The following is a 27,357-nucleotide window of genomic DNA, read 5'->3' as shown; positions in this document are numbered from 1 at the left end:
GAGGACCGGCTGGGGGCCCCCGATACGTTGCTTTGGAGACCCTCAGTGACCCCCGTCCTGGGTAACTTCGGATCGACAGAGATGAGTGAAAATGAGTGATTTTATCGGCTCATTCATCACTTAGAAGAACAGCCTGCGACATGTTTATAATTCATAATTAAATCTGGGCTGCAGATCGATTTCTTGTTTTCCACTGAATAAAAAAAAAATTATATAATGTCATTCCGCTAATCTGCAAAAGCTCGCCAAGTCTCTGCCCCCCGAATCAGATAGGACTTCCTTTAATGTTAGATTTTTTTCTGTACAGTTTGACGACAATCTTATACTCGCGTTTGCCCGTTTTGATGCAAACAATGGAAAATGAATGTCCTGAGATTCTACTTTCCTTGTATTCCATTAACAGCGTGGAATTGATAATCTTTGTGAAAATTTTCAGTGAAGTAAAAAAAAAAAAATAATTCTTGAATTTAGGTTGTCAGAATTATTTTCAATTAATAATTAATCGAATCATGAAGTTGATGTGATCACAGACTTTTGGATGCAATTCTGTTCGAACTCAGCCACAAGTACAAACAGACCTGAACTGTATTATTATTTATGGGTAAATTTTCCAGTGTATAACGACCACATACATGAGGAACCTGGCTCAAAATATTCATGTCCTAAAACGACACAAAAACTTTAAGTGGTTTTTGACCCCAGGGTGAGGCAGTGGTTATAAAACTAACAAACAATCTGCTACACCTGTGTGTCTAAACGCGCAGATCCGAACATCAATAACTGCTGCAGGTTTCTACTCCGGAGCTCGAGGACCCGGTCTGGGTAGATCTATTCTGGGATCTGCCAGATTCCAGCTGATTTAGTGGAGTCACCATGGCAACTGAAATACTACAAGCGCCTCAGCAGAACAGGGCAGAAGCAAAGCACCACCCACAAATGAAACGAAAACAAACGTGGGGAGAAAACAGAGGCGGCCTGCAACGCTGCCTGCCTCGCGATTAGGACAAAAACGAGGCCCCAGCAGGCTTCTGTAGAGACGACACCACACAGTTTCCAGGTGTAATAAATAAAGGCGCATTCAGGTCTGCAGGCGGAGCGCAAGTGAAAGTCAGAGTGTGTCGGCTACCTCAGAGTCTCCCAGTCTCTTGTAGATGACATCATACAGGATGATGAGGCCATTGGGCGCTTTCGGCTCCTGCCATTTCACATAGACCACGTTCGCGTACTGGTCCATTTCATGGGTGACGAGGCCCACGATGTCATCGGCTTTTTCTGTGGGGGAGGGACACGAATGTCAACGAAATGCAGGCGAGTCATGAGCTCAGGCACCACTAGGGTGGCCACCTGTCCAGGATTTCCTGGGACCATCAATGTACATGGAATGTCCCTACAAATGTCTCTATCAATGCCCCTATCAAGCAGAGACATACAAGCCTTTGAAACGTCGTTGCTATGGGCAATATTTCTGGTCAGTGATTGGCTGTCCAGGATGTCATGGACCTGAGATGGCAACCCTAGACACCAGTCCCTGCCCATCCTTACCACCCCACTAAAACATCTTCTTATTGTGTCTAAACTCTATTAGGCAGCCTCCACCAAAACTCCTATGAAGTGGTCCAGACGGGGCGCGTGGGAGGAGCCTGCGAGGCGGGGCGCGTGGGAGGAGCCTGCGAGGCGGGGCGCGTGGGAGGAGCCTGCGAGGCGGGGCGCGTGGGAGGAGCCTGCGAGGCGCGTGGGAGGAGCCTGCGAGGCGCGTGGGAGGAGCCTGCGAGGCGGGGTGCGTGGGAGGAGCCTGCGAGGCGGGGCGCGTGGGAGGAGCCTGCGAGGCGGGGCGCGTGGGAGGAGCCTGCGAGGCGGGGCGCGTGGGAGGAGCCTGCGAGGCGGGGCGCGTGGGAGGAGCCTGCGAGGCGGGGCGCGTGGGAGGAGCCTGCGAGGCGGGGCGCGTGGGAGGAGCCTGCGAGGCGGGGCGCGTGGGAGGAGCCTGCGAGGCGGGGCGCGTGGGAGGAGCCTGCGAGGCGGGGAGCGTGGGAGGAGCCTGCGAGGCGGGGCGCGTGGGAGGAGCCTGCGAGGCGGGGAGCATGGGAGGAGCCTGCGAGGCGGGGCGCGTGGGAGGAGCCTGCGAGGCGGGGCGCGTGGGAGGAGCCTGCGAGGCGGGGCGCGTGGGAGGAGCCTGCGAGGCGGGGCGCGTGGGAGGAGCCTGCGAGGCGGGGCACGTGGGAGGAGCCTGCGAGGCGGGGAGCATGGGAGGCATGGCAGAGAGGCGTACCCTCCGGCATGGTCCGCGCGCTGACGAAGGCGGCCATGCTGCACCGCCCCGGTTCCATGGGGTGGTTGCATGCATGGATCTCGATCTGGTAGCTGGTGAAGTGCTGCAGGTTGGGGATGACAGCAGACTCCTTTGAGGACACTTTGAAGACCATCTTGCTTCCGTCCTCTTCCGGGTTATTGGTGGAAGAAGCATTGGGGAGGCTGGGCAGCGGCGTAGCAAAGCGTGGGAAGGTCGCGTTGGCCACGCCCACTGCAGACCTACGCCGTCGAGAGGGTCTGAAAGAGAAATGAGAGATTATATTATGACCAAGAGAGAGAAAAATGAAAGGTCAGGCAACCTTCATAAAGACAAAGAGTACAAAAAAAATTATAAAAAATCTACATTGAATGTACAAATCGGTAGTTATCCAGTATCCAGCTCTCGTCATGGGGTAAATATCAGACCACAGATGTTAAAAACCTTCAACTTGCATTTTCTGTGGCCAACAGTAGATGGCGATCATGAGCCATTCAGATGAGCGGACCGGTAAACTAATACAGTAAAACCATAAAGAAAAGACACACCTGTGTTTTCACAACAAGCCTCAACGAAGCAAAGGCAGAGAAGGAGCTTGAGCACATTTTGCAACAGGGCAGGCAAAAGCAAAAGGAGTGCTGTTGTTCTAGAAGATTCTGGCCCTAAGACTCCTCTGTTTGGAATATCACGGGAACAGTAACTTCAGCAAAAACGCCACGGCTGTGGAGATACACGCACACCAGCGGGCCGAGGTCATGAACTGTTTAGTGTCTACGAGGCGTCTACAGAAGATATCGTTTCGGCGAGGACTCCACAAGGCGCCGACAATTTCTGCAAAAGATATTAAGCGAAGGGCCGGGAAGCCTTCCAATGCGCGCTAGACGGGTCCTTCCACACGGGAGGGAGGCTGGCAAGAGCGGCATCAGCGGCGGTGTTTTCTGGTCCCTGTTCTGCTCCAGACCAGAATAAACTTAAAATGAATGAATAAATGAATAAATAAATAAAGCCCCAGGACTGCAGGAGAACCAACTGCAGCACGAACATCTGCATGCCCACCTGGCACCGGCAGACTCAACAAGAGTCACAGCCACAGTGCCCTGCAGCTCTCAGGTCCCCAGACAGGAGCCCATCAACCCCGGCAATGGCGGCGTTCCAGAACACACGCCGTGAAAGGACCCGGCCACAAAAGGGCTGTCCAGGAGGGTGCCCTAGCCAGCCTTTATAATCCAGGGGGCACGCGCTGACCAAAGGCTCGGTGAGGTGACTCTCTCTTGTTCTTGCCGAATGACTGCCAAGCACTTGGCGGCTGCGCCACTCGCCATGCCAACGGGACACCCAGCAACAAAGGAGCGTACTGCCGGCGGGCAACACCTCCACGCCAATTCAGCCGCCTTACTGGAAGGGAGCACCATACCACAGGCTCACTTCTGCTACCTAATGGTGTGGAAGGCGGCGGTCTGGGTCGAGGGACCTTCTGCCATGTCACACCTACAACTGAACGATGGCGCGAGTCCACCCTAGCTGTCGGCCGTAGATACGCTCCGGTCACCCTGCAAAACATCCCATAGTTGACAAAACTGACTCCATAGAAACAGTCAAGTCTCCTCCTTACTTTCTTGTTGCGTCAGTTTAATGCTACTTAGTTATGCATTGACATGCATCACTAGCTCTTAACAGACTGTTAACCTTCTGGATCTTTCATGGGGGTGGGTCAGCAAAGATGTGGACCGCTTCCAGAGTGTCGCAGTGAAGTAAGACACCCAGCACAGTGCCGTGTGTCAAAAGGGGTGATGAGGTGCTGTGCGAGGGCACCGGGGCTGGGAATTACTGGGGCCAGTTATGAGGATGCATCTGTCACTGCCTGCCCAAAATCTCAGCACTCCCCCAAACTCCCAGTGAGCTTTTTAAGCTCTAGCAGCACAAGCAAAAACTGCACTGACAGATCAGGTGCAGAAAGCAGCAGGACTGACGCACAAACAACAAAAATAATGACGACTAAATAAATTCATGAAACATCCGACTTCATGTGGCCCACAGACCGGTCACCTTTCCCATCACTGAATCTGTAAATCTGTTTCGCAGAAATATTCTTCAAAAAATGGAAAACTAGTTTCCATTAGGAAGCTTAAAGCAAGGCCGCATCTTCCAAAGACCTTCTCTCTGTTTTTAATCTTGTGAAACGATCTCTGACACCATTGAAACTTAAAAGGGGGGGGGGGGGCCTGGCACCTGATCTCGAAGACCTCGTTGTGCAGGTAGTTCTCGAAGGTCTTGCGGTACTCGGACTCCTCCGCCTCCTTCTTCAGCTGTGTCTCCGTCTTGGGGCAAGCGCAACAGCGCCCCCCCTGGCCGGGCTCGTCCGTCTGGTTCCACTTCTGCTCCTCGTCGGTGTCCAGGTGTGTAGGAGTCTGCGATGGCAGTTTCATCCCTGAGTTCACACGGGGAAAAAAAACGGGTCACGCCAGTCCGAACCAGCCCGGGGGTTCCAGTCCGGGCGGGCACTTAGCGGTGACGCGGGAAAGCACAGACCGGGCCGGATGAGATCACCGCCTGGGGATTTGGGAGCAGGAGCGTAACGCACTCACCTTTCTGACAGTAGTCAATCTTGTAAAGGTCACCGTCCTCTTTCTGCTTCTGGCAGAAGACCAGGTAGTGGGTAATATTTCCATTGGGGTCAGAGGGGGGTTTCCACTTCAGGCTAATCTGAGAAGACGAGTTGGAGGAGGAGATTGGGTCCAGGGGCACCGAGGGCTCTGAGAGGAGACACAGCCAATGAATATTTAGCTCACTGAAGAGGCTGAATACCACAACTTAAGGAGCACCGCCTTCTGCTGTTAAAACACATCAGAATAAGACAGAAGCATGCTGACATCTCGCGGCACCTCATGCCTATAATTAACGTCACTAGGACAGCCACACCGGCGGGAACAGGTCTGGTGCTGCACTGCATTATGGGAGTACGGCCAGCTGTCTGCATATACCGGCCAGCTGCCCGCAAGACAGGGCTGTTAAAAATGCTAAAGGCCCAAGGGCTGAGAATGAGATCATTAAAAAAAACAGCTATTCAATTGTTTTACAGAACAAGTTTAGACACCTGCCAATCAAAGTTGTTTTCAATGAAATATTCCAGGAAATGTGATTGTTTTCGGACATAAACTGGCAAGCAGGCAAAGCGTGATGCACAACTGCATTCATTTACATCTTCAGTATCTAGTGCTTCAGAATGTCAACATAAATAACGGTCTTCGTACACCTTGGGCAGCATAGAGAGACAACAAGCAGATTTCAGAATAAAAACATTCCCAGGAAATGATTTACACAGTTCACTAAATGTTATTATACTTGATAAAATTATAGCAAGTCTGACTGATGGGCTGGGCCCTACTGGCAGCCGTCCTCCGAGCTATTTCCGAAGACCGGCACTATAAGCGGGTTTTCCAGCACTCAGATCCAAATCCCCAACTTTAACAGGTCCATAACATCACTCCTAAAACTCACACACATCAATTACACAGGGCTGCTACCACCAGGCACAAAAAGGTACCGCTCAGTTTGTAGTAAGACTTACTAGTGGCATTGGTGCGGACGTAAATGATCTCGCTTTTGGCTCCGTGGACTTGACGGTCATCTGAGGCGGAGAGCAGGGTTTTAACAAAGATAGCATACTGTGTCCAGGGCTTGAGCGGGTGGATGAGGAAGCCGGGCTCCTGTTGCTCCTTGCTGTCGGTGGAACGTGGCGGTGGGTCCACGTCGGCGATCACCCAGCTGTTGGAGCCACATGCGTCCTGACCGTCAAACTCCGTGACGTTCCTGTATGGCCTGAACAACAACAGTGACGTACACAGACGTGAGAAGAAGTACTAGCATATGGACACAGCTCAAGTGCTCATCACTGGGGAGATGACTCAGTCAACAAGTCAACAAGGTCAAGTTTCATGGGTCAGAACCATCTAGCACATCTGAAGGAGGCCTCATCCATTCGCCCCGCCACTTACGCTTCCTTATAAAGGACCACGAATCCCAGCAAGTCTCGGAAATCAGGAGGCCAGAAGGGATGCCATTTAATGATGATCTTGTCATACGAAGTGCGGATCTGGGTGAATTTTAGCACTTGGTTTTCACCTGAGGAGTGAGGAAGGAGACAAGAGGGTGACAACAATGGGTAAATATGGTAGCTTTACCATCTTGTGTACTTCATTTTACTACACATCGGCAAAGAATGTGTGAAAGCATATATCCTAAGCCTTACATGAGGCCTGGTCTCCATTAGTCTTATGGGCAATGTCATTCTTGACTTCCCGTTGCTTGGTTCCCGTCACCTCCTCCATTTTCCGGATCTCCGACAGGCATAACTTTGAGTTGTAGTGGAAGAACAACCGACCTTGTAGGATTGTTAGGTTGTGTTTGGACCAGTCCCACAACTCACGCAAGTTTTGGTTATCCAAGGCGTAGAATGAGAAGTTCCTTTAGGATTAACCAAAGCATAAATGAATAGGTTAGCCTGAGAATTATCGTCTTACCCCATGAAGCATGAACTCGCATTAAGAAGTAACTATGACCCAGACCTTTTCAGCAGATCATTCTTTATTTAGAAAGCAGCCAGGTTCGGTTTTGGACACACATCCTTAATACTGGGCATGTCTGACTGCCATCGAAGAACGAAAGCAACCAGTTATTGGCTTTCGTACCCAACTTCCAGCGTCTCCCCACGGATGAGCCGGAGCTTGCGAAGGAAGGACAGGGACACGAGGGCGTAAGAGCGGCGGATGATGAGGTGGCCGGTGATCTCCTCCAGTTGACCAAGGCTGGTCTCCAGTTCTGCGGCGATGTTGTCTGGAGAAAGACCAGGAGTTACAGGTGTGGACAGGAGTCAGCTGAGGGCTTGATGTCAGGCACCACTCAAACAGCAATGAGATGCCTAACAAGGCCTTTCTTTGGCTTCCCGGCACTAATACTCAACCACGACTATAGGATGACTTCACTCGGGAAAAGCTCTGGCGAGACGAGTGGTGATAAGGGAAGACGCACTTACTCCCACCGCGGATTTTGATGACCATGCTGCCGTTGAGGATGGTGCAGCCGCGGAGAGCCTGGGCGGCGGTGACGGAATCCACGACCTTGGAGCCCACGCACACTTTCGGGCAGAGGCCCTCACAGGGTGTGCAGTTCAACCTGCAGCCAGAATCCAGGTCAGGACAGAATTCCGCACCACGGCTTAAACAAACAGCAGCTGGAACCAAATATTTGCCGCGGAGTCCCACAAGGGCCCCAGGTCCAGCAAGAAGCGTAGCGTACAGGCGGTATTTCTTAATACATTGCAGAGACTAAAAAACGAAAGATGAAAGGAAGAGACTGCTGGTGGGTGTGGTGTGTAATTGTGGAGGACACTGTGAAGGATTCCCGAAACATACCAGATGACAAACAAAAATGCTACTCATTGCTGACTAACAAAAGCTTAAGCTTTAGGCAGTGATCTTTATGTTCTTTTCGCCCAGTTTCACTTGCAACAAACGCTGAACCAAAAGGTGCATTACTGGTAGTCACTCCAGAAGGACAGCAACATTGATTTTTTTGGGTTGATGAAAGGGAGGAAAAAGAAAAAAAAAGAAAAAAAATTATTGAAGGTTTTGTGGAGTTCAACAAAATTCCATGAATACTTCGGCTGCTCTAACAAGCAGGGCCAACTGTATTCTTCCACAAGGGTGGAATTTTACTGGAGGAGACTCTGGAATTCTTGAAATCAGCCTAAGTAACACTGTCAACGACAACAAACAGCGACTTACCTGCCGCAAGGGGCTTTGGTGAACATCAGGAGTATAGCCTGTCTGAAATGATCGCCCAAGCCAAACTCTTAGCTCCCTAATTCTCTTAATTCAACAGCCTAATTTGAGTCTGAATTTTCCATAGTGCCAGCATAAGCAGGGAATTTAAAAAAAAACATACGAAAATCTTAACTTTTTTTTGAGTGTTTTTTTAAACTTACTTTGTGCCCAATGTTACCAAAGAAAATATTTGGAAATATCTGTTACAGTAGGAAAATGGTGGTTTCATGACCATTACAAAACTAACCTGTTGATACATTACGGGGCAAAATCGGAAGAGGTATGAAATCAGCTCTAGCACCTGCAGCCATATTAGCTGCCTCCCTAAATATAATCAATTTTCCTGTGCTGGGAAAACGTCAGCGAAATAAATCAACTTTAAATAAACAACGTAATTGTAACTTGAGTTACTGACCAGTGCCGACCAGCAAACCGTCATAATCAGTCGGGATTCTCACGTCTGACGGGCTTCAGGAAAGACGAGTGACTACATTTGCTGGCGGCTGTTCTCTCCACCCCCCCCCCCCCCCACACACCATGTGTCTACAGATTTTTCCAGCCTTTTATCTGCATCCAGTCACTTCCTGCTCCTTCTCATTCCTCAAACGCTACGTGAGGTTTTCTTCACCCATTGGCCGGTCATGTGGCTCGCGAATGAGGCTTGAAAGGGAGGAGGGACCGCTGCCTTTTCCCGGACCGCTGCCTTCACGTGGCTTCAAGAGGCATGCAGACGCGCAGCCGCACATGCGAGCTCACGCACAACATGCGAAATCACATCAAGGGACGAATTACACCCAAGCGCAAATGAAATATTCCTGGAAGCCGGTAAGGGTCTAATCGCTCCCTGACAGCAGCGGCCTCGGCGCGGGGAATACAAAGTCACTGCGAGTTTATTTTTCCATCCTGCCGTTGGGGACGGATGAATCCAGCCGGGGTCAGACAAAGGGCAGCAAAGTCCCGTGTGTCTGTGGTAAACCACAGCGACCTCCTGTGTGCTGGGTTCATTCCCGTTTTACGAGCACATCAGCAATAACCGCATCGGAAAGCTGTGAGAGACCTTCCCCGCAGCCGGCGTCACTCTACACCCAAAGCGCCATTCGCGACCTCATTTTCTCAATTACACTCTTGTTTCTTCATTATATGACCAAACACAACCCCCACATTCAGTCAGAAGCAACAGCAGCAGCTTAACAGCCAAGGGCCGGGTCAGAGAACCACGACAGACACGAGCGTCTTCAGCACTCAGGCTCCAGCACACGTGTGTTTTCTTTTTACTTCTACTTTTTTATAAAACCTGGAGGGAAAAGAGAAGTGGTCAGGTGAGGCTAAATGGGATCATCAGGCTAAAGCCGATGTCTGGAGCCTGGCCACCTGCGAGAGGAACTGGACGGACAGCGGCGGTGCGTGGAAGGTCGGAGGGGTTCGCCGAGTTTATGGATGTTCCCGAAGACTGGGAGACGGCCGAGATGTTCGAACGGCCCGCTGGGAAAGCTGGCTGGCAGGAGCTCGTCGCCAGATTCCTTGAGCGTTTCGCAGAGAAATCGTCCTCAAGAAATGCCAGTGACCCTGGTCTACAGCAGGGCACCTCAGGACATTTCCAATGCACAAGGAGCAGGAGCGGGCCGTGGATTCTGTGTCCAGGAGCATCAGGGTGCATGACATGGTGGCGGGATTTTACAACACGGTATGAATGACGGGCCCTTGCCCGCTAACTGGTAATGCAACCGCCTCCTTGATCTTACTCGTCCCCCGAGGGCTTTATGGTCAGTGGCACTGAGCTGCTACTGTCCATGGGACAACCCCAGTGACCCCTGCTGGCCTCCTGAAGGTAAAACACATGCGGGCTGCAGCAGTTTCGAAAAGACGCCGAATGCTTCCCGTCTAACCATCCGAGTGCAACAGTGCAGTGTGTGGCCTCTCACGGTACTGGCAAAGACATTAAGTGTGGCCTCCGCTCCCACCAACCCCACACAGATACACACCCCCCCCCCTGTTTATTTTTTGGTCCAATCCCATGTTTTTGTCATTTCTCGAGCAACGTACACCACTACAAGTAAATTCTCCGTCTGCTGTGAAGGCCGGCAGTTAAGCTCAGCTGCTGAATTACGGCAGACGTATCACTGGCAGTCAGGCCCATATCATTCGCACTGTTAATTTTTTACAATTATTTCAACCACTGGTCTGTTTTTCAAACTCCGGATATGAAGTTCTTTCAAATCTACAAAAAAAAAAAACTTGCTATCATATTGTACGTATTAATGTGTGACGTTAACGTTCATCAAGCAGATGGAAGTTGGGGGGTGTGGTGAGGGACAGGCCTCATTCAGCACCTCCATCTCACTCCAGATATGGACTAGCACATTCCTACTTGTACAGGGGGGGGGATTCAGGTTAGGGCTCTGTGCCCCCACCAGATAAACAACAAGAACATGTGTGTCTGTGTGTGTGTATGTATGTATGTGTGTGTGTGTGTTTGTAATTAGTACATGCCCCCCACAATGTGATAAAAACCTTTTTCCCTTAACCTCAATTTTACAACAACCTATTGTCACTGCTAAAAAAAAGTCTTGTATTTTATTTGGTTACCTATGGTTAAGGTTGGGGCTGGGTGGGGGTCAAGGTTTTCATTGTTGGGATTAGGGTTCTGCCCATAGAAATGAATGGAGAGTCCCCACAAAGACATTAATATTAACACTGTGTGTGTATGTCTGACTCAAAGGAAAGCAGCAAGATGTATGAAAAGAAGTATTCCAATTTGTGTGAATAATGCATCATATCATGTCAGGAGAGTAAGCAGAAATGACAACTGCCCAACTGCACTGTGGGGTTTATGCTCCCACGGCAGCAGAGGAGGATGCCCAGACGGGCAGTGGTACTCACGTGGTGGAGTTCATGGTGGTGTAGCCGGATGGGCACTCAGGGATGCAGGCCCCGTTGTGAATGACGTACTCGTGGCAGTCGCCCGCCTTGCTCTGCTTACACTGGAAGTGGAGGTTCTGGCAAAACTCCAGGGAGACGCAGCGCCAGCCCTTGAAAGTGTAGTAGCCCAGCGGGCAGCGCTCCACGCACACGCCCTCGTGCAGGAAGTTGCGGCAGGCCACGCACCGACTGGGACTGTGTGGCTCCAGGCAGCCGCCCAGGCACTGCTCGTGGCAGCACCGGTTGTCCATGGTGCAGGCGCGGTGTTTGCAGGCTGCCGGGCAAACTGCCGGAAGGAGAGAATAGGTTAGTGGCTACGTTCATCTGTTTGTTCACCCATTTGTTCAATCATTTACTTGTATGCTCCACCAATTGTTCGACTGTCCATTCACACATCCGTTCACTTGCCCATTCCCATTTTCGTTCGCTTGCCCAATCTCACATTTGTTCACTCACGGTCTGCACAATCGCAAATGTGTTCATTCACTTGCCCATTTGTATATCTCTTCAATTGGCCATTCGCATATTCGTTCGATTGCCCACACATTCATTCAATTTCACATTCGCCAATTTGGTGATTTGCACATTCGTTTGGTTGCCCACCCGCACATTCACTAGCCCGCTCTCACATTTATTTGTTTGGATGTTTGCACATTCGTTCACTTGTTTGCACTCGTTGTCAATTTGTTTATTTGCACATTTGTTTGCTCAGGGGTTCACACATTCATTCATTTGCCCATTCTCACATCCGTTCAATTGGATGTTAGCACATTCATTTGCTGGCCAAATTGTTAATTTGCACTTTAGTTTATTCACCGTGCAGCCAGCAAAGGAAAAGCTGAACACGAGACCCGCATAACAACATGTAGAGATGCACCAGTCTCTTCGCACATGTGCCCCCACACCAGGCTCCTTGTGCAGTGGCATGCTGAGTGTCGAGCCAGATCTCTGCACTGCACTACACTGATGACAGTTACAATCATCCACCACAAACCACAGGCTGAGCCTCCAACTCAAAGTGACCATGGCTGCATGTTTATGGAACATTCCCACGCATTTCCAGGAGACGTACACTGGCTACAGCATCGCAGTATTAGAAATGACCATTCGATTTAACCAGTCAGCAATGTATTTTCATACATATTTTCCCACTTATCTGGAACAGGGTGACAGTGAACCTATTACAGGCAGCCTAAGAAAGAAGGCATGAGACGCCCTGGATGGGAGGCCAGTGCATCACAGGACACAAGCAAGCAGAGACGTACAAACATAGAAACAAACACACAACCATAATTTACATGAATGCTTTCCATGAATTACGTGACTGTCATTATAATATGGCATCGAGATTCAATCACTGGGGATGAATTCTGCATTAAACACTTCTGCAATATCAAAGCTAAAAAAAAAAATGTATTTATGTTTATAGGGAGTGAAATATGACTAAAACCCATCTACCTACGGATAGTCCCAAATGCAGGTACATCAATCCGGGAAAGAGAAAAATTCATTAAAAAAAAAAAGAGAGGAGAAATCAGGAGCTGTACTTTCCTCCCGGAGCTGCCTGTGAGCACTTTGGGAAGGAAAAGATAGAAAAAATAATGATGTGGGCGTTAGTTCAGTCTCAGCTGAGACTCACCAGGGGCAGTGCACCGGGACAGAGCTCCCACAGTGTACAGGCACAGGAAAGAGAGCGAGTGCCAAGGCCGTCAAGCGGCTGTGTGAAGGAGCCCAACGGAGACCCACAGGGCAACCAAGCACAAATCATTCAGGACACCAGGATTTATGGACCATTTATATTGTAAATAAGAACTCGATAAGATCCCTGCATTAAAAAAATAATGATAGAAAAAACTGATTGTAAACAAGCCAGCTGGGCTATCGAAGGTGGAGTGAGCACACAGACACTGAAATGTAAATAATTCGCCCGTAAAGAAACCTGGAAAACGAAGGGCTGTTGCTAGCTTTTGCTGAAAGATATTACAGCCGGAAAACTGAATATGAAGCCAACATTACCGTGGTGCCATGGTTAACGATTAAACCCAAACCCACTTTTGGGTACACCTCCCTGGTATTCTCGCTTGGTAATGTATGTGGGGATATGCGGATCTATGCCACTACTGCGGTGTCATGCTTAACGTTTAAATCCTGCTGTATTACCGTTCAATGTTTGTCATGCATCGTTATATCGCACAGGCCTAGATGACAGGAAAAAAAAAATTTAATCTATCAAACGTCTCTCAGAAACCTGAGAATAACAAGATGGTCTGTGGGTGGAACACAATAAAGTAATTCACAACAACAATAATTCAAATAAAAACAGAAGGTGCTTTTGTTTGGAACTGAACTGCTGGGTAAAACTATTTCCATGCCCTCTGTAGAGCAGGCAGGCCGGCCACAGGCAAGCAGGCACCAGGCAGGAAGGCAGGCCGGCCACAGGCAGGAAGACCAGCCCAAAAAGCAGACAAGCAGGCCGCCCTGACAGGCCGGCCAGCCCAACAGACAGGCAGGCCGGCCAGCCCAACAGACAGGCAGGCCGGCCAGCCCAACAGACAGGCAGGCCGGCCAGCCCGACAGCTAGACAGGCAGACCATAGGCAGGCCCAACAGACAGGCAGGCCACATGCAGGCAAGCCGGCCCAATAGGCAGACAGGCAGCCCGGCCCTCATTTTAACACCAAAGTGCAGTTAAAGACTTCAATCCACAATCGAGGGGCCCATGTGACCACCACACCGAACGCTTGCAACTTGGGACAGTGTCGTTCCCACCAGCTGACTTCATTCAGATGGGAATGTTCCACTCCGCAAGAAAGTTAAAAATAACATAGCTGGCGCAGAGCGCACACTGGCCGATAAGCGGGGGCCGCACTGGCCGGTAGGAGGGGGGCCGCACTGGCCGGTAAGCGGGGGCCTGCACTGGCCGGTAAGCGGGGGCCTGCACTGGCCGGTAAGCGGGGGCCTGCACTGGCAGGCAGGTTTGGTCAGCAGCCACTCGCATTCCCAAGCCCTGCAGGACAGTGTGCCCATCATGTCTGACGAGGGCTTCAGCTCCAACTCTGATTCAGTCCATCGGCTTTTGGAAGAGAAACAGCCCAGCACTAGAGCCACAGATTCAGCCAAAGATCACGAAGAGCGACATCAGGATAAGCTAGCTCTTTAAACGCGGTAAAGGGAACGAAGGAAGGCAAACATTCAAAGGTGGCGTTTATTATTCCGGGAGACGCGAGACTCTAAGGCGTGATAGAGGGAGCAAGGAAGTGCAAACAGAGGGACTACAGCCGGCTCAGCAGGTCGCAGCTGAACAGAGAAGAGCATGAATATTCAGGCAGGACACGCCGCAGCGTAACATGAAAGATGACAGCGCGGGAGGTCACCTGACCGCATCCCCACTCGGGGGGCCCAGTGAAGGCAGCGCAGCGACAAATCTGTTTGACATTTGGGCTGAACTCCCCGCCCCCCACCCCCCAGCAACCCCCCGTCATGTGACACTGTCATTCCCACAGAAGCAAAAACAACAAGGACCCCTCTCCTTCCTCCCCGAGCATTGCAGGGAGGACGCTACTCTGCCTGCGCGAAATTGGGAGGGAGAGACATGTGTAAACGGGGAGGGAGGGGGGGGGACAGAGAAATGCACGTACGCCCGAAAGAGGAACAAGATAAAAACAAACAGGTACCACAGAGTGAAACATGAACGAACGAACAAGCCAGCTTCCCTCTCCTCTGCCTGGGCACGCTTAAAAAATACAACACCTCTGCGAGGCCCCACCCTCCCCTTCTATCCCCCCACCTCCCCGCTGGTCACGGCTGCATGTATACTGCGCTCACGCTGCGCTCAGGCACTCCTGCTCCGCTCCAAGTCCATGCCAGAGAGCAGGGCGAGCAGGAGATCCGCCCTCACCCTAAACCAATGCGCATGCTGGCCGCGGAAGGCAGCCGCTCGCTAGCCCTCGCAGCCGTTAAACCTTCCCACCGTGGGGCCCGTCTCCGGGGGCAGGCATATGACGAGGCCCGCCGGCGGGAACATGCGCGCGGGGTGCCAAATAGGGGCAAGAAGCGACAGCCCCGTGCCTCTAAAGCCAGACGGCGGATGGCGCTAAGCTAAGAGGCTAGCTGAGGCTGTAGTGCAGAAGATAGCAACAGCACTGCTCTCATTATTCCATTGGGGGGGGGGGGGGGGGGTGTCACGTTGTTTATCCTTCAACCACTCCCACTTTCATTCATGCCCACTCATGTGACAGGTTTTACAAAAAAAAAAAAAACAAAATCCGACGTCCAGTACTGGTGCTGCTGCTGATGATGTGTGTGCTATCCCCCCCCCCCCCGAGACAGCATCTGATTTGTTCAGCACAACATACATTTATAGCAATGAAATATGAGGAGGTCAGCAAGCCTCCAGTCACAAACGGGAGCTTAAAACGGCAAAAGGAACAGGCGCTGATGCAAACATACAAACACAACAAACAAGCAAATGAAACAAACGACCCACTGAAAAGCTGGATGGCGGAGCTCAGCGCGATTCCCGGCGGCCTGTGAAAGGAGGCCGCCTTCCACAGCCGCATACGCAGATCGGCATGGCGTGCCGCGTTTGCGGCCGGAGTGGACCGACAGCACCGACAGGCGCAGTTTAGGTCCGCTTAGGAAATGCGATGTGTGTGTGACGGACGCGTTCACAAAGGTGACGGCTTGTTACTGTAATCCGGGGAGATCGGGGGCAGCACACAGCAAGGCTGCTGTTTTGTTTGTTTGCTTGTTTGTTTTAAAGTTAGCCAGAGGTGGCTTCGACGAGGACGGCCAGTGTGAAACGAAAAAGTTATGCTCGCAGTGACACAGCAAATCAGCATAACATCGATGATATAAACAACAGCTACACACTGCCCGGGGAAACTGGCATAACATTCTGTACCAGTACAATCCAGACTGTCCACCTCTTACCCAGTACAGGCCTGGAAGAACATGGCATAAGAGACTGGACCCCCCCCCCCCCCCTGGGTGGAGTGCCAGGTCACCAGATACACTACACCCCCGACATGCTCGAATCAAACAGAAGAGATGATTTTTGCCCATTTCTGTGCTGTTCATAACTGTTCTGTGCTCTATCATGCTCTGGGCAGGGTGAGGGACTCGAATGTCATGCAGACTGGGCACGTGGTGCCCTGATTCTGGGGACTTGCTGCACGTCAACTGTGCACATGCAATGAACTGACAGTCCTCTTACCTTGTGGAGTATCACTGCTGCACGCATGCACCGACTGCAACCATCTGTACGCACAGACAAATGCAGCACAGATGCAGCAACACACAAGCTGGGCTTTGGAGATGCCAAATGGAGATGTTTTTGGGACTGTTTGGGGAAAACATGAACCCAGCCACCCTTGCAACAATATCTGAAAATATTAGAAAAGATTCTGACTTGTAGGAGGTAGAACCTTTTCATTTGGTGGATGTGACTCCACAACCCGACAATCAAACAATGGGACACGTTAACGGCGACTGAGAAGCGTACAGGCCAAGCAGAATCGTACCTCGTGTGAGTCACAGCTCATTAATAAGGAATTAGTGGGGGGGTGCGACACAAAATAGGCTGAAACCATGGTGTTCCACGCAGAGCGCAGTTGAATGGCACAGCCCCCAATTAATGGGGGATTACGGGGGGGGCTGGCTTAGGCAGGCCCCTGGGTGCGCCCTCTGCAGCTCACCCCTGGCAAGTGCGGCGTGTGTTAATGGAGAGTGAATCAGGTGGATTTAAGGGGCCGGTGGCTGCACAATAGGCTGCTTGGCGCCAGGGTGTCTATGCTTTAACTGGACTGGCCAATCCTGGGTTCCGTTCTGCGGCATCACTGTGCTGGGGGGTGAGGGGGAGTGTAAGCGGCACGATGTCACCTTCCCACTCACCGGAGAGACAAGAACATTTGGAACGTATTCATCTACCATCCACACCTTAAAAAATAAATCTGTCCATCCCTCTTTTAAGCACCTTCTCCAGTGAACGTCCCCAGAGGCAGAAGGTCGGGATGGGATTTAATAAACCTCACAGTGTAGAGTACCACACCAGGCATGTAAAGGTCACCCTTAGCTGCCATCCAGCCAAGGTACAGCAATTACGCAGCAGAGCTCAGTCACCTGACATTAAGTATTAATGGCTGTTTCTGTAGTGCTTTTCTTCGAGAGATTCGAACACCAAGATCACGGCCGTCATCTTCTACGGGTTGCCGGCTCGAACCCAGGAAGCTGTGGCCCAGCTTTTCCCGGGGGTGACGAACGGAGCCCCCAGCGAGACCCGGAGAGACAAAGCAGGAACAGGAAGCCCCCGACCACACGGCCCTGCGCCCAGACTGTGATCCGACTGCAGGCTCCCAGGGAAACACAGCGAGTGACCTTCGACCTGGAGCATGCTACCTGGCAGCACACCTGCCGGCGCAGGCACCAGCTCGCCCGCCTCCCGCCGGCCTGCGATGACGCATGCCTCCCCCCCCATCTACCAACATAAGGGGAGTGCAGGCAGCGCATAACATACGCTGGTACCGCAGCAGAACCACAGACAGGCGGGCCAAATGTCTGCCGGACAGACCACAGGATGCTGGCCTCTGGCTCCCTGCTATTTTAGGAGGCTTTTCTGGGAGAAAAAAATAAAAAAACACACACTACTGTTATCAGTCTGTGTGCCCCTGCTGAACCTGGAGAGGAACACAAACCCTGCAGCGAACGCACACGAGAGCATGGAAGCAGTGGAATAAAACAAGCCGGACCTTTCGTCGTGCTGGCAAAATACTGAAAATAGGCCCATGTTAGATTTAGTAAGATAGTATTTTTTGTGTTTTTGGTTTCAAAATAAATCTATCTTTAAGGGTTTTTGCGAGATGCTGCCCCCTGACCTGACGAGTGAGGGTTTCCCACTTATTTCCATGCCTTTGATTGTGGAATTTCACTACGAATCTCCTGAAGCACCTTGTTTTTCAAGCGTTATTTCTGTACCAAGTTCACCTGGATTTTTCTAAGCTTCTTTCATTTCAATGGATAATATCAGCTTGGCTGTCGACAGAAATGACGACAAGGTATAGGTTTTCGGGCCAGTTTTGACACTTTCCCTCCAGGCAGGTCCTGCCGGTACCTACTTTCATAACCGCTGACCCAGCACAGCATCTCTATGAAGCAGAAGCGTATTCCAACAAGCGCGAGGCAGGAGGCGGGGCTACAGCACAGGCAGAATCCCACCCCATCAAAAAAAGAGCCCCACCTAAGCCTGCGTGCCGCTCACATGCAAGGACTTGAATGCACTGTTGACACAACGAAATGAAAGCGGAGGGGTGGAGTGACCTTAGAGTATTCTCACCCTCGCTGCTGCATGCGCTGGGTGGGCACGGACGTACACAATGACCCTCTGCCTGATACCCTTGCCCAAATTAATCCGGAACAGCAGCACTTAATCCGTAAAACACCGCTGCCTATCTGTCCAGGACGGCCCTCGCGGTTCCACCCACATCACTACCAGGTAAGACACTGCCCAAATGATGTCATTTTTCTGGGACCGAAATGGGTCACAGTGTCATGCCCAGTGTGCCGTCGATGCATCGATGACAAACAGCAGCGATGAAGCAGCCGACCGAGCCAATGCATGAATATTTCCACAGGAGTGGTAGATCCATTAGTGTGGGGGGGTCGGGGGGGGGGGGGGTCGAAATTCATAGAAAATCCAGTGGGGGAGGGGCCCTCTCTGCTTAATGACCCCATACCATTTCCCAGCAGTTAGGGAGCAGCATGGAAGAAGACTGTGCCAAATAGGAACCACACGCAGATCCTTCTCAGAACTTCTTCGAAGTCCTAATTCTGGTAGCAGACAAATGTTTTCAGACAAAGCAAAATCCTCAAGAGGAAATTGGCCAAATATAGTGCCGGTATTTCACAACAGACCCGGTTTTTACATAAACGCTCGCTCAGCTGGAAAGCTGGGGAGGTTTTTCTCGGCACGAGGAGGCTTGCGGCGCGGGCAGGGAGACTCAGGGCCGGGTGAAACGGCACAGGGCATAAGCCGGGCTCCCAGAGGTCGGAGAGGGGACCTCGCCGCAGGCCTGGGGGAGTGGCAGAGACGGAGCTCGCGTCTCCGTCTCCTTTTGCCGTTGTTTGCCAGCTGCCTCCAGGGGCAGGCGGGCAGCTCGGCGGTACCCAGGCAGATAGCGGTCGGTTTACTCGTCCCGCCTCGAGCTGTGGGCCCTCGGCTGCAAGGCTCTGCTCCTCCCTCCCACAGCAGTGTCGGCGGCTTCAAAACAAACGTTTGTGCCACCAGAAATAGCCTCAATCGGCCAAGAGAAGCTATTCCTAAAACGATCACGCCGCCCCTCGGCCCGGATGCAGATCTATTTTTGCCCGAACTGCCTGTAGGCCCTTGTAAGGTTTCAGAAAACGACCCTCAAAGAAGCAAAAATCCTACAGCTTTTTATGGCTACTGACGGTTATGGCCACACAGGCTCTATTCCTTACTGAACGAGCAGCGACGTCGGAAAGGAAAACGACGTCCCAGAAGCCGTGGGTCTGACATGGAGAGGACGGCTCCGGCCCTGACCCCCATTACCGAAGGCTCCGCCCACTCCCAGCCGGTAGCAGCCATAGGGCCCCTCCAGCCTACTGGCAAACACGGAATGAGTGAGTGTACAGGAAGCACCCTATTAGCAAACTGCCCTTCCTGAAACCCAGGGTCCTTAAGACTGAGCGAGTTCAGCTGCTGGGAGGCTGCACCAGAGGCCCATGACTCACGTTCAGAGAGTTCATAGACAAACTTTGGTTCAGCCACCCATTTGTTCAACTTTAAACTAATTACTGAGGCAAGTGATCTTTTCCGAGAGTCTGAGAAGCCGGAGAAGACGGCGGACCTGCCACATCCTCCTACTCACTGCCTGGGTTTGCAGCAGAGCTCCAGCCAGAGGAGGTGTGACCAGCGGCACCCTCTGGCCAATGGCTGCAGATTTTCCTCGAGATCCGTCCCGAGAGCCCGTCCGACCCGGGCCTCCGCTACAGCCAGCTCAGCTGCACCCCTTTCATTCCCCCCCCCCTTCAGGGACCATCAACAAATCACCTCCCGCACATACATCAATGCCTCGTCGTGTTTCTAGGAAAAACGTTGGGAAGAAGTTCGGAAGATGTTCCGTCAAGTTTAATCAAACAGAAGGATTCTGGGTGTGTTTTGGTTACAGACAGTGGGAAGCGAAAGGACAGGCAACACAGTTGTCCTACTCTGCTCTCATCCAAGCCAAGACTGTCTTGGCCTCAGCAGAGGGGAATAGGGCATGAAACCAATGACTTCAGCCTCGGGGGCTGGGAGGAGGTCAAGGAAAGAAGAGAAGCCGACTTTCTTGGCCATTAAAGAGGGACGCCCTCCATCACCTTCCGAACCAAGCAAAGACGGAAGTGTCCATGCAGCTTAATTTACCCTAAAAACACTTACATATGTAATGCAGGAGAATAACAAAACGGGTAAAATGTCATAACCTGAAGCACTGAAACATACCATAAGTCCAAAACAAAAAAATAAATAAAATTTAACATCTAGAAGCGCTTCAGCGCTAAATCAATGGCTTGAATAGTCTGCCAGATGACATCTTTCCACAAAGAACGGAGACCCGAACTTCAGTGGTTCTTCATAAGAATGTGTGGATTCCATCCACACATTAAGTTAGGAGCCAAAATGACATCTCCCGACATGGATATGCGATAATCCCCAAACAGGCAGGACGCAAAGCCTGGGAACGACGCTGGAATATTCCAGCAAGCGAGTGACGGAATTCCAGCTGAACCAGACAGTCACGCCGCTCAATGCACCAGGCAGCACTAAAGGAATAAGCAGGACTGTAAATTTTCTGTTTTGCCAAGAATGAATACCTGCCAAGGCAGACGGAAGCCTGTTTGTTATTTATCTATTTGCCTCCATCACACTCATACTGCCGATCAGTTACGAGCTCTAGGTTAGAGGAGAACCGTGAGCAGAGAACCACAGGTTCCGGCGACAGACAGTCGATGAGTTTACTTATGATGCGTGATGCGTTTCTAAGCATGCGAGTCCTTTCATGTGTCTGTGTGTCAGATCGGGAGGGGGGGGGGGGGTGGTTAACATAATTATGTGCAGCAAATTAGAATTTGTGTCTGCGTCTGTGTGTCTGTGTCCGTCTGTGTGTCTGTGTCCGTCTGTGTGTCTGTGTGTCTGTGTGTCCGTCTGTGTCTGTGTGTCCGTCTGTGTCTGTGTGTCCGTCTGTGTCTGTGTGTCCGTCTGTGTCTGTGTGTGTCCATGCGCCCTCAGCACACGTTGGTCCTGGCAGAGAGCTCCTCCATCAGGGTAGAAGCCTGGAGTCCCCCAAGGACTCATAAATGTGAAGCACTGGAGCTATCAGCCAAAGACAGGTGACTGGGGGGGGGGGGGGGGGAGGGGGGACCTGGTGCCCCCCCCCACCTGCTCTTATTCCATCCTGCTCATGGGCGCACACACACACACACACACACACACACACACACACACAAACAGCCCTAACCTTAACCACAAGTAACCAAACACAATACAAGTCTTTTGGCATTTTTAGCTTTTTGGTTGCAGTTACAGATTTTTATAAAATTGAGTTTCCCCTTGTGGGGACCAAAAAATTGCCCCCACACTGTTAAAACAACAGGTTTTTAATCACATTGTAGAGAAAGTTGGTCCCTACAACGTAAGATGCACATGATCCAGACACAGGCCAGGACCGACATTCAGGATCCTCCCATCCTCTCATCCATCCATCCTCCCATCCCCTTATTTTTGCCCAACCCACACCCAGGGATCAGACCACAGCTCCGATGCAAATTAAGATCTCGGCTTCAAATACGCTGCCTAATTACCAACACGGAGTGTTTCAATAACAACAGCAACCTGAAGGAGACTCGGCACTCAGTCAGGTCCCGATAACTGGCACGTTTATAAGCGTGCGCCTCGCGCCTCACGCCTGCGCGGAGGCCACCTGGGGCCAGCAGTCGCAGGAGATCGCAGGGCTTAGACGCCGTCATCCTGATACAGATCGTGGGATTTACCCGAAATGAAAGGAGGGGGCTGAGCTGCGTGTCTGATCGGTCAAACGGGTCTCCCTCTCAAAGATCACTGCCTGAAGACTCATGGAGACGGAAGCCAGGGACTCGGTCAGTGCTGAGCTCCTGGGTCGGTTCTCCATGGCCAACGCAGCCTTAATACACGGATAAGCCCTGAATGAACATGTGGTACGTCAGAATGAGCAACAGCACCCCCTGGAAAAACATGAGTCATCCTAGAAACACAGGGATTACCACAAACTATAACCCCCCCACTGTTCAATGGTACAGTCTCAGAAGTCAGTGAAATTTGACCCACCCTGTGGATCTCCCATTTACAGAGATAGTGATGTATAATAAATCCTAAATGACAAAAGGTAAGACTGGCGACAGCTGCAGGGAGATTCACTGGCACCTGACTTTGTGTTTGATACAATGCTTACAGCCACGAAGGTCCTCCGTGTCTAATTGGACGTCCATCAATCTGCCCAATCTAGTCACAGCACACACTCAACAGTTTAATGGGAGGAAGAAATACACACACACACACACACACACACACACACACACACATATGCACATATATGACGGCAGAAGCTAAATTTCACAAACAAATGACAATTTCTTGGGGAGTGCATCAGCTCCTACTTGGGGGTACAGCGTGTAAACTTGACCAGAGACTGACAAACAACTTGCTGGCGATACATTGGGGTCTTTTCACCGGCCAGTCTGCACATTGTTTTTACACCTTTTTATTTCCCAGGGTTGTGGGAAAGACCTGCAGAGGATGCAGGAAGGACGTCCGCTGTCACTGGTCAGTGCTAAGTTATCGCAAATGATCAAGCCGGGGGCACAGAGCGCGTCCGCGGCCGGTCACGCCTCAAAGGACATCCCGAAACATTCTTGGCTGCGTCCGATGAAGAACATCCGAGGAACAGCTCGCACTGATTTTACGCTGTACGAAGTTGGAACTGCAAAAACAAAAGGAATATCGGAGGCGCACGGATCCAGCAGACACCAGAAAAAGCAGAATCTGTCCTCAAACAGCTGCATTCTGAAAGGCAGACATTTACCCATCAGGCTTTGCGTGCAAGCAGTGAATAGGGCTTTGATAGGGCGCTGATGGCAGTGGGGATTAGGGGAACCCTCTGTACATTGTGTGAACTTCATTTCCCAGCTGGCCATGATATAATCCTCTGCCACTTTAAATATTCCTGATAAAAGCAAATAGTAGCTTTCCCCACAGAGAGGGGGGGGGAGAGATGGAGAATGCAATGTAAGGACTTTCACGCAACCCGATGGGTGACACCTTACCCCCAATTTTTAGCTGCACATCACACCCCTGAAAGCTGCGCCGCACACGTCCACACTCAGCCATGATGTGAAATTACAGTTTTACAGGGACTTTTTTGTCATCCTAGGTCCTGGTTTACCTCCCCCAGGCTGACATTTTGTTTGTTTTCTGAAATTAAAAGGGCTGTTCTTTGACAACGTTTATTCTGCCTAGAGGCAGCACTGGTCATTACGCTGTTAGGACCCAAACCAGCTCGTTCCTCTGGGCCCGTCTTCAATCAGAGCCTATCGGCGTGCCTACAAGCTGAATGTTGGTACTTCTGCCTGCGATTTCATTCTGAAGCAGTGAAGGAGCGACTGAGCCATTATGAAACTAGGAGAACCTCAGATAGACGGTCAGACATGATACGCTTTGAATCCAGACCAAGCCAGGCAATACAGTCACTGCTCAGAAGGAGCAGGCCTATAAAATTCCGGGGTCCTGGAACCACACCGGCCCAAGTTCCAGTTCGGTTCCTGGAGGAACTACACAGGAGGCCACTATCTGTGGCCCCACGAAAGGCACTGCAGGAACTCGAGCAGGAGTACAGAGACGGGATTAAATACACGATGCCAGCAGGATTTGCAGTTATTCCAAATAAACAGACATATAGGCCTATGAGACAGGCCAAGCGTGAGAATTAATGGAGTAAAACACTATGGAAAAGAACAGTGATACTTAATCAATTCACATGGGTGAATTCTCTTTTCGCCTACGCCGTCTAGGTCTAACACACAGACCGACAAGAAGGTGAGCACAGGGTCAGTCTGTGTACAGCACCCCTGAAGCTGGGGGGCCAAAGGCCCTGCTCAGGGCCCCGATGGCGGCATCAGTCTGTCGGCTCCCGAGATTCGAACCAATGACCTTCTGAAGAATCCAACAAACAGCGCCCCCCAAAATCCTTAACAGCCCTCTGGAAGAACTCCAGGTCGGGCCAAGAAAACACAACCGGCTCCACCCCCACAACCCTGAGAGTTCGGGCTCCCAACACCTCGGACACCCCCCCTCCCCACCGCCTTGAGACCTCCGGCCGCTGCACTCCTCCCCCTGCAAAAAAAACAGGATGAAAAAAGCTGGCTCTCTTCCATCTTATTTGTTTACCATCTTGGAGCAAGAGCATCATGACGAACATAAAGGAGCGATTCCAAGACCTTGAAAATAGCAATTCCTAGTAAATCAAATAACAAATAAATCTTTCAGTTATAAATTTTTAGCAGCATGGGAGTCTGGTATGATACCGAGAGAGTCTCCCTCATCACTCATCTTCTGTTATTTAGGCCACCCATCATCATCCCGCAGAATCGCGTCTGGGCCCGGGCCGAGAAGGTGCCCCGAGGAGGATACCGGCACCACGCACGCACCACGATTCTCGCAGGCACCACCTCACAGGCCCCCCCATGAGCCAGACGAAGGTGTCCGCTGCCGTTTTGTCTGCACACAGACTAAAAACAACAGCTCTAAAAAAAACAAACAAAACATATAAATGTAAATATGTAAATAAGCAAAAACTGTCACGCCGAGCGCACCGGCCTGCTTGTGAGAGATTGTATTGCATTTCCCAAAACCTTCAGTGTCCTGAGGGATTTTTTCTGACGATTTTAATACAACATATAATCTCACTTAACTAATCAAAGAGTCAAAGACGGAATTGGACAAAATTAAGAAACGCCAGCCAAATCCAGCATGCACCGTTTTATTTCACACAAAATAATGTAATATCTATTTCAAATAGAAGATTTTGTAGTCCATATAATATGTATTCAAACAGAAGTCTAAAAATAAAGACAAAAATAATAAATGTTGCATGGGTCAAAAAAAAAAAAAAAAAAAAAAAACATCCACCAGGTCTGTTTTTCCCTCAGTTCATGACACTACTCTCAAAACAGAAGGTTAATGTTTAGGAACAAAAAACCAAAATCTACATTTATCTGTTTGGCTAATGCCTCAAAAAACACAAGCCTGTCAGCAACTGAAAGCTCACGTAGCTGGAGAGATCCTCACTTTAAGGTAACGGTCTTCAATAACACACCGGTGGCAGCCAGGCCTCAAGCCCGTCAGACCTCACGCTGCCTATTCATGTCAGTCATGCTGGCTCACGTGACAGGCTGCATGGAGACTGTGATAAACAGCAGAGGCGGGGGTGTACACAAAGCAGGACAACAATTCCACAAACAGGAAACTCCAGGGAGGTACATACAGTAAGAAAAGCCTTTCGGGGTGTGTGTGAGTGTGTGTGTCTGCATCGCAAAGGCGTGAGCAGAGACGAGGCGGCATTCAAGACTTTATATGTCAACAGCAAGAGTATCGGCGGGAAGGGAAAAAACAAACCAGCAGAACCTTATTTAGATACAGCAAGTGAGATCCAAGTATTCAAAATATTAAGTGGCGGGCGGGGGGGGGGGGGGGGGAGAGACATCGCGATGCCTTTGAATAGCTCAGCTAGTGGGTAAGCTGCCACTTCTGAACGCCTGTGAGGGCACGAGGGAAGATAGGATAGACAGACATACACAGACATAGACAGACAGAGAGACAAATAGACAGACAGAGAGACAAATACAGACAGAGAGACAAATAGACAGACAAATGAAATGCTGCAAAGGCTGGCCCCCGATTGCCGGCCCGCAACGGATTTGGGAGCTTCCTCTGTTCAGATTGTTGGCAAACGCTAAGAACGTCACTGGCTGAAATTATTTAGTGCTAAGGACAGACAGGAGGCCTTCATACACCAATGGGGACGTGGAAGCGCGTGGGCAGGCCATTAAAATTCCCACCTCTGGAGCCGGGAGAGCAGTAACATTTACTCACCCAACAGTAAAGAGCGGCCCCAGCGATTTTCGGGGGGGGGGGTCAGATTCAAGATGATAATTTCAAAGACGGGCTGTAAAACGTGTTTTGACAACACTGCCTGATGCAGGTCAGGTTGAAAGCAGACAGTAAGATCAGCTATGGCCCCCCCCCCCAACCAGAAGGCCACGCCGCATGCAGGCCGCCACCCCCACGTGAGGTGGTGCTTGTGAGAATGTCCATATATTAGGCTGGTAACAAAACTACATTGTATATTACTACATGAATGACTGCTTGCTAATATACAACTAGCTCAGATCAATTTGATGGCAAAAGGATGACATCATAACCACAACGGTTTTGTTGATATTGGACACAAATACTTGTTTTTAAGTTAGGAAGTATACAACTAAAAATTTAATGCATGAAAAAATTAAGCAATTCTGATAGACATTAAAACAGCAACTAACTTTTCAAACAAATTCCAGTGTAGAATATTGAAAATCAAACGTACACTTTGGCCTCGTCTCTGTACAGTATATAACATGAAACACAGGTGCACAGTGGTGGCTTAATGGTTAGGGAAGCGCACATGTAATCAAAAGATTGCAGGTTCGAATCCCCGACCAGCAAGGTGTCGCCCCCACGCACTGCTCCCCGGGCGCTGAATTAGCTGCCCCCTGTTATGTCACATATGGGTTAGATGCAGAGGACACATTTCATTGTTGCGCTGTGGTGTGTTAACAATGACCACTGATCATGAAATTCTAAAAAACAATTAAATATCCCATTAAGAGACATGCATGAAACTCACCGGCTCTCCCCCCCCACAGGATTACCTCCCAAACAAACACACACCATCTTTCCCAAGTAACACGAGTCAGGGCTGACAAGTCTGGTCCATCATTTGGAAGCCCAGAAATTCCAGGGTGTCTGCATACCTCCGGGGGGGTGGAAGGGGCAGGAGGCAGGGCTTAGAAAAGGGGAAGAAACCTTCTCACTTGAAAGCATATTTTTTACAAACAAAACAAGTCAGAGGAAACATTTACACTGATGTTTAATGCGGCTCCCATCACACAGCGTCTTTCCCTCCTGCTGCAGATACACTCATAAGGTTTTTATCGCTGCCATTATTACATCAGACTATCTGTTACAGGGAATATACACACAATAAAA

The 27,357-nt window shown here is 50.6% G+C and overlaps 1 protein-coding gene across 1 annotated transcript in view; it reads right to left on the bottom strand.

Annotated features, from left to right (window-relative positions):
- The window catches only part of LOC125708532 (insulin receptor-like), a 65,344-nt gene that overhangs the window by 9,606 nt on the left and 28,381 nt on the right, over window positions 1-27,357 (bottom strand). Inside the window, exons 3-12 of the mRNA XM_048976117.1 lie at window positions 10,987-11,311; window positions 7,317-7,456; window positions 6,973-7,117; window positions 6,534-6,748; window positions 6,280-6,406; window positions 5,853-6,103; window positions 4,870-5,037; window positions 4,514-4,712; window positions 2,267-2,544; window positions 1,127-1,272 (exon numbers count right to left, since the gene is read on the bottom strand). Coding sequence (XP_048832074.1) covers window positions 1,127-1,272; window positions 2,267-2,544; window positions 4,514-4,712; window positions 4,870-5,037; window positions 5,853-6,103; window positions 6,280-6,406; window positions 6,534-6,748; window positions 6,973-7,117; window positions 7,317-7,456; window positions 10,987-11,311 — 1,994 coding nt within the window. The remainder of the gene's footprint in view (window positions 1-1,126; window positions 1,273-2,266; window positions 2,545-4,513; window positions 4,713-4,869; window positions 5,038-5,852; window positions 6,104-6,279; window positions 6,407-6,533; window positions 6,749-6,972; window positions 7,118-7,316; window positions 7,457-10,986; window positions 11,312-27,357) is intronic.

This window comes from Brienomyrus brachyistius, chromosome 15, assembly GCF_023856365.1.
Source record: "Brienomyrus brachyistius isolate T26 chromosome 15, BBRACH_0.4, whole genome shotgun sequence".
Classification (NCBI taxonomy): domain Eukaryota; kingdom Metazoa; phylum Chordata; class Actinopteri; order Osteoglossiformes; family Mormyridae; genus Brienomyrus; species Brienomyrus brachyistius.
Note: the sequence above shows the minus strand (reverse complement) of the source record. Positions and strands in the feature narration are given on the sequence as shown.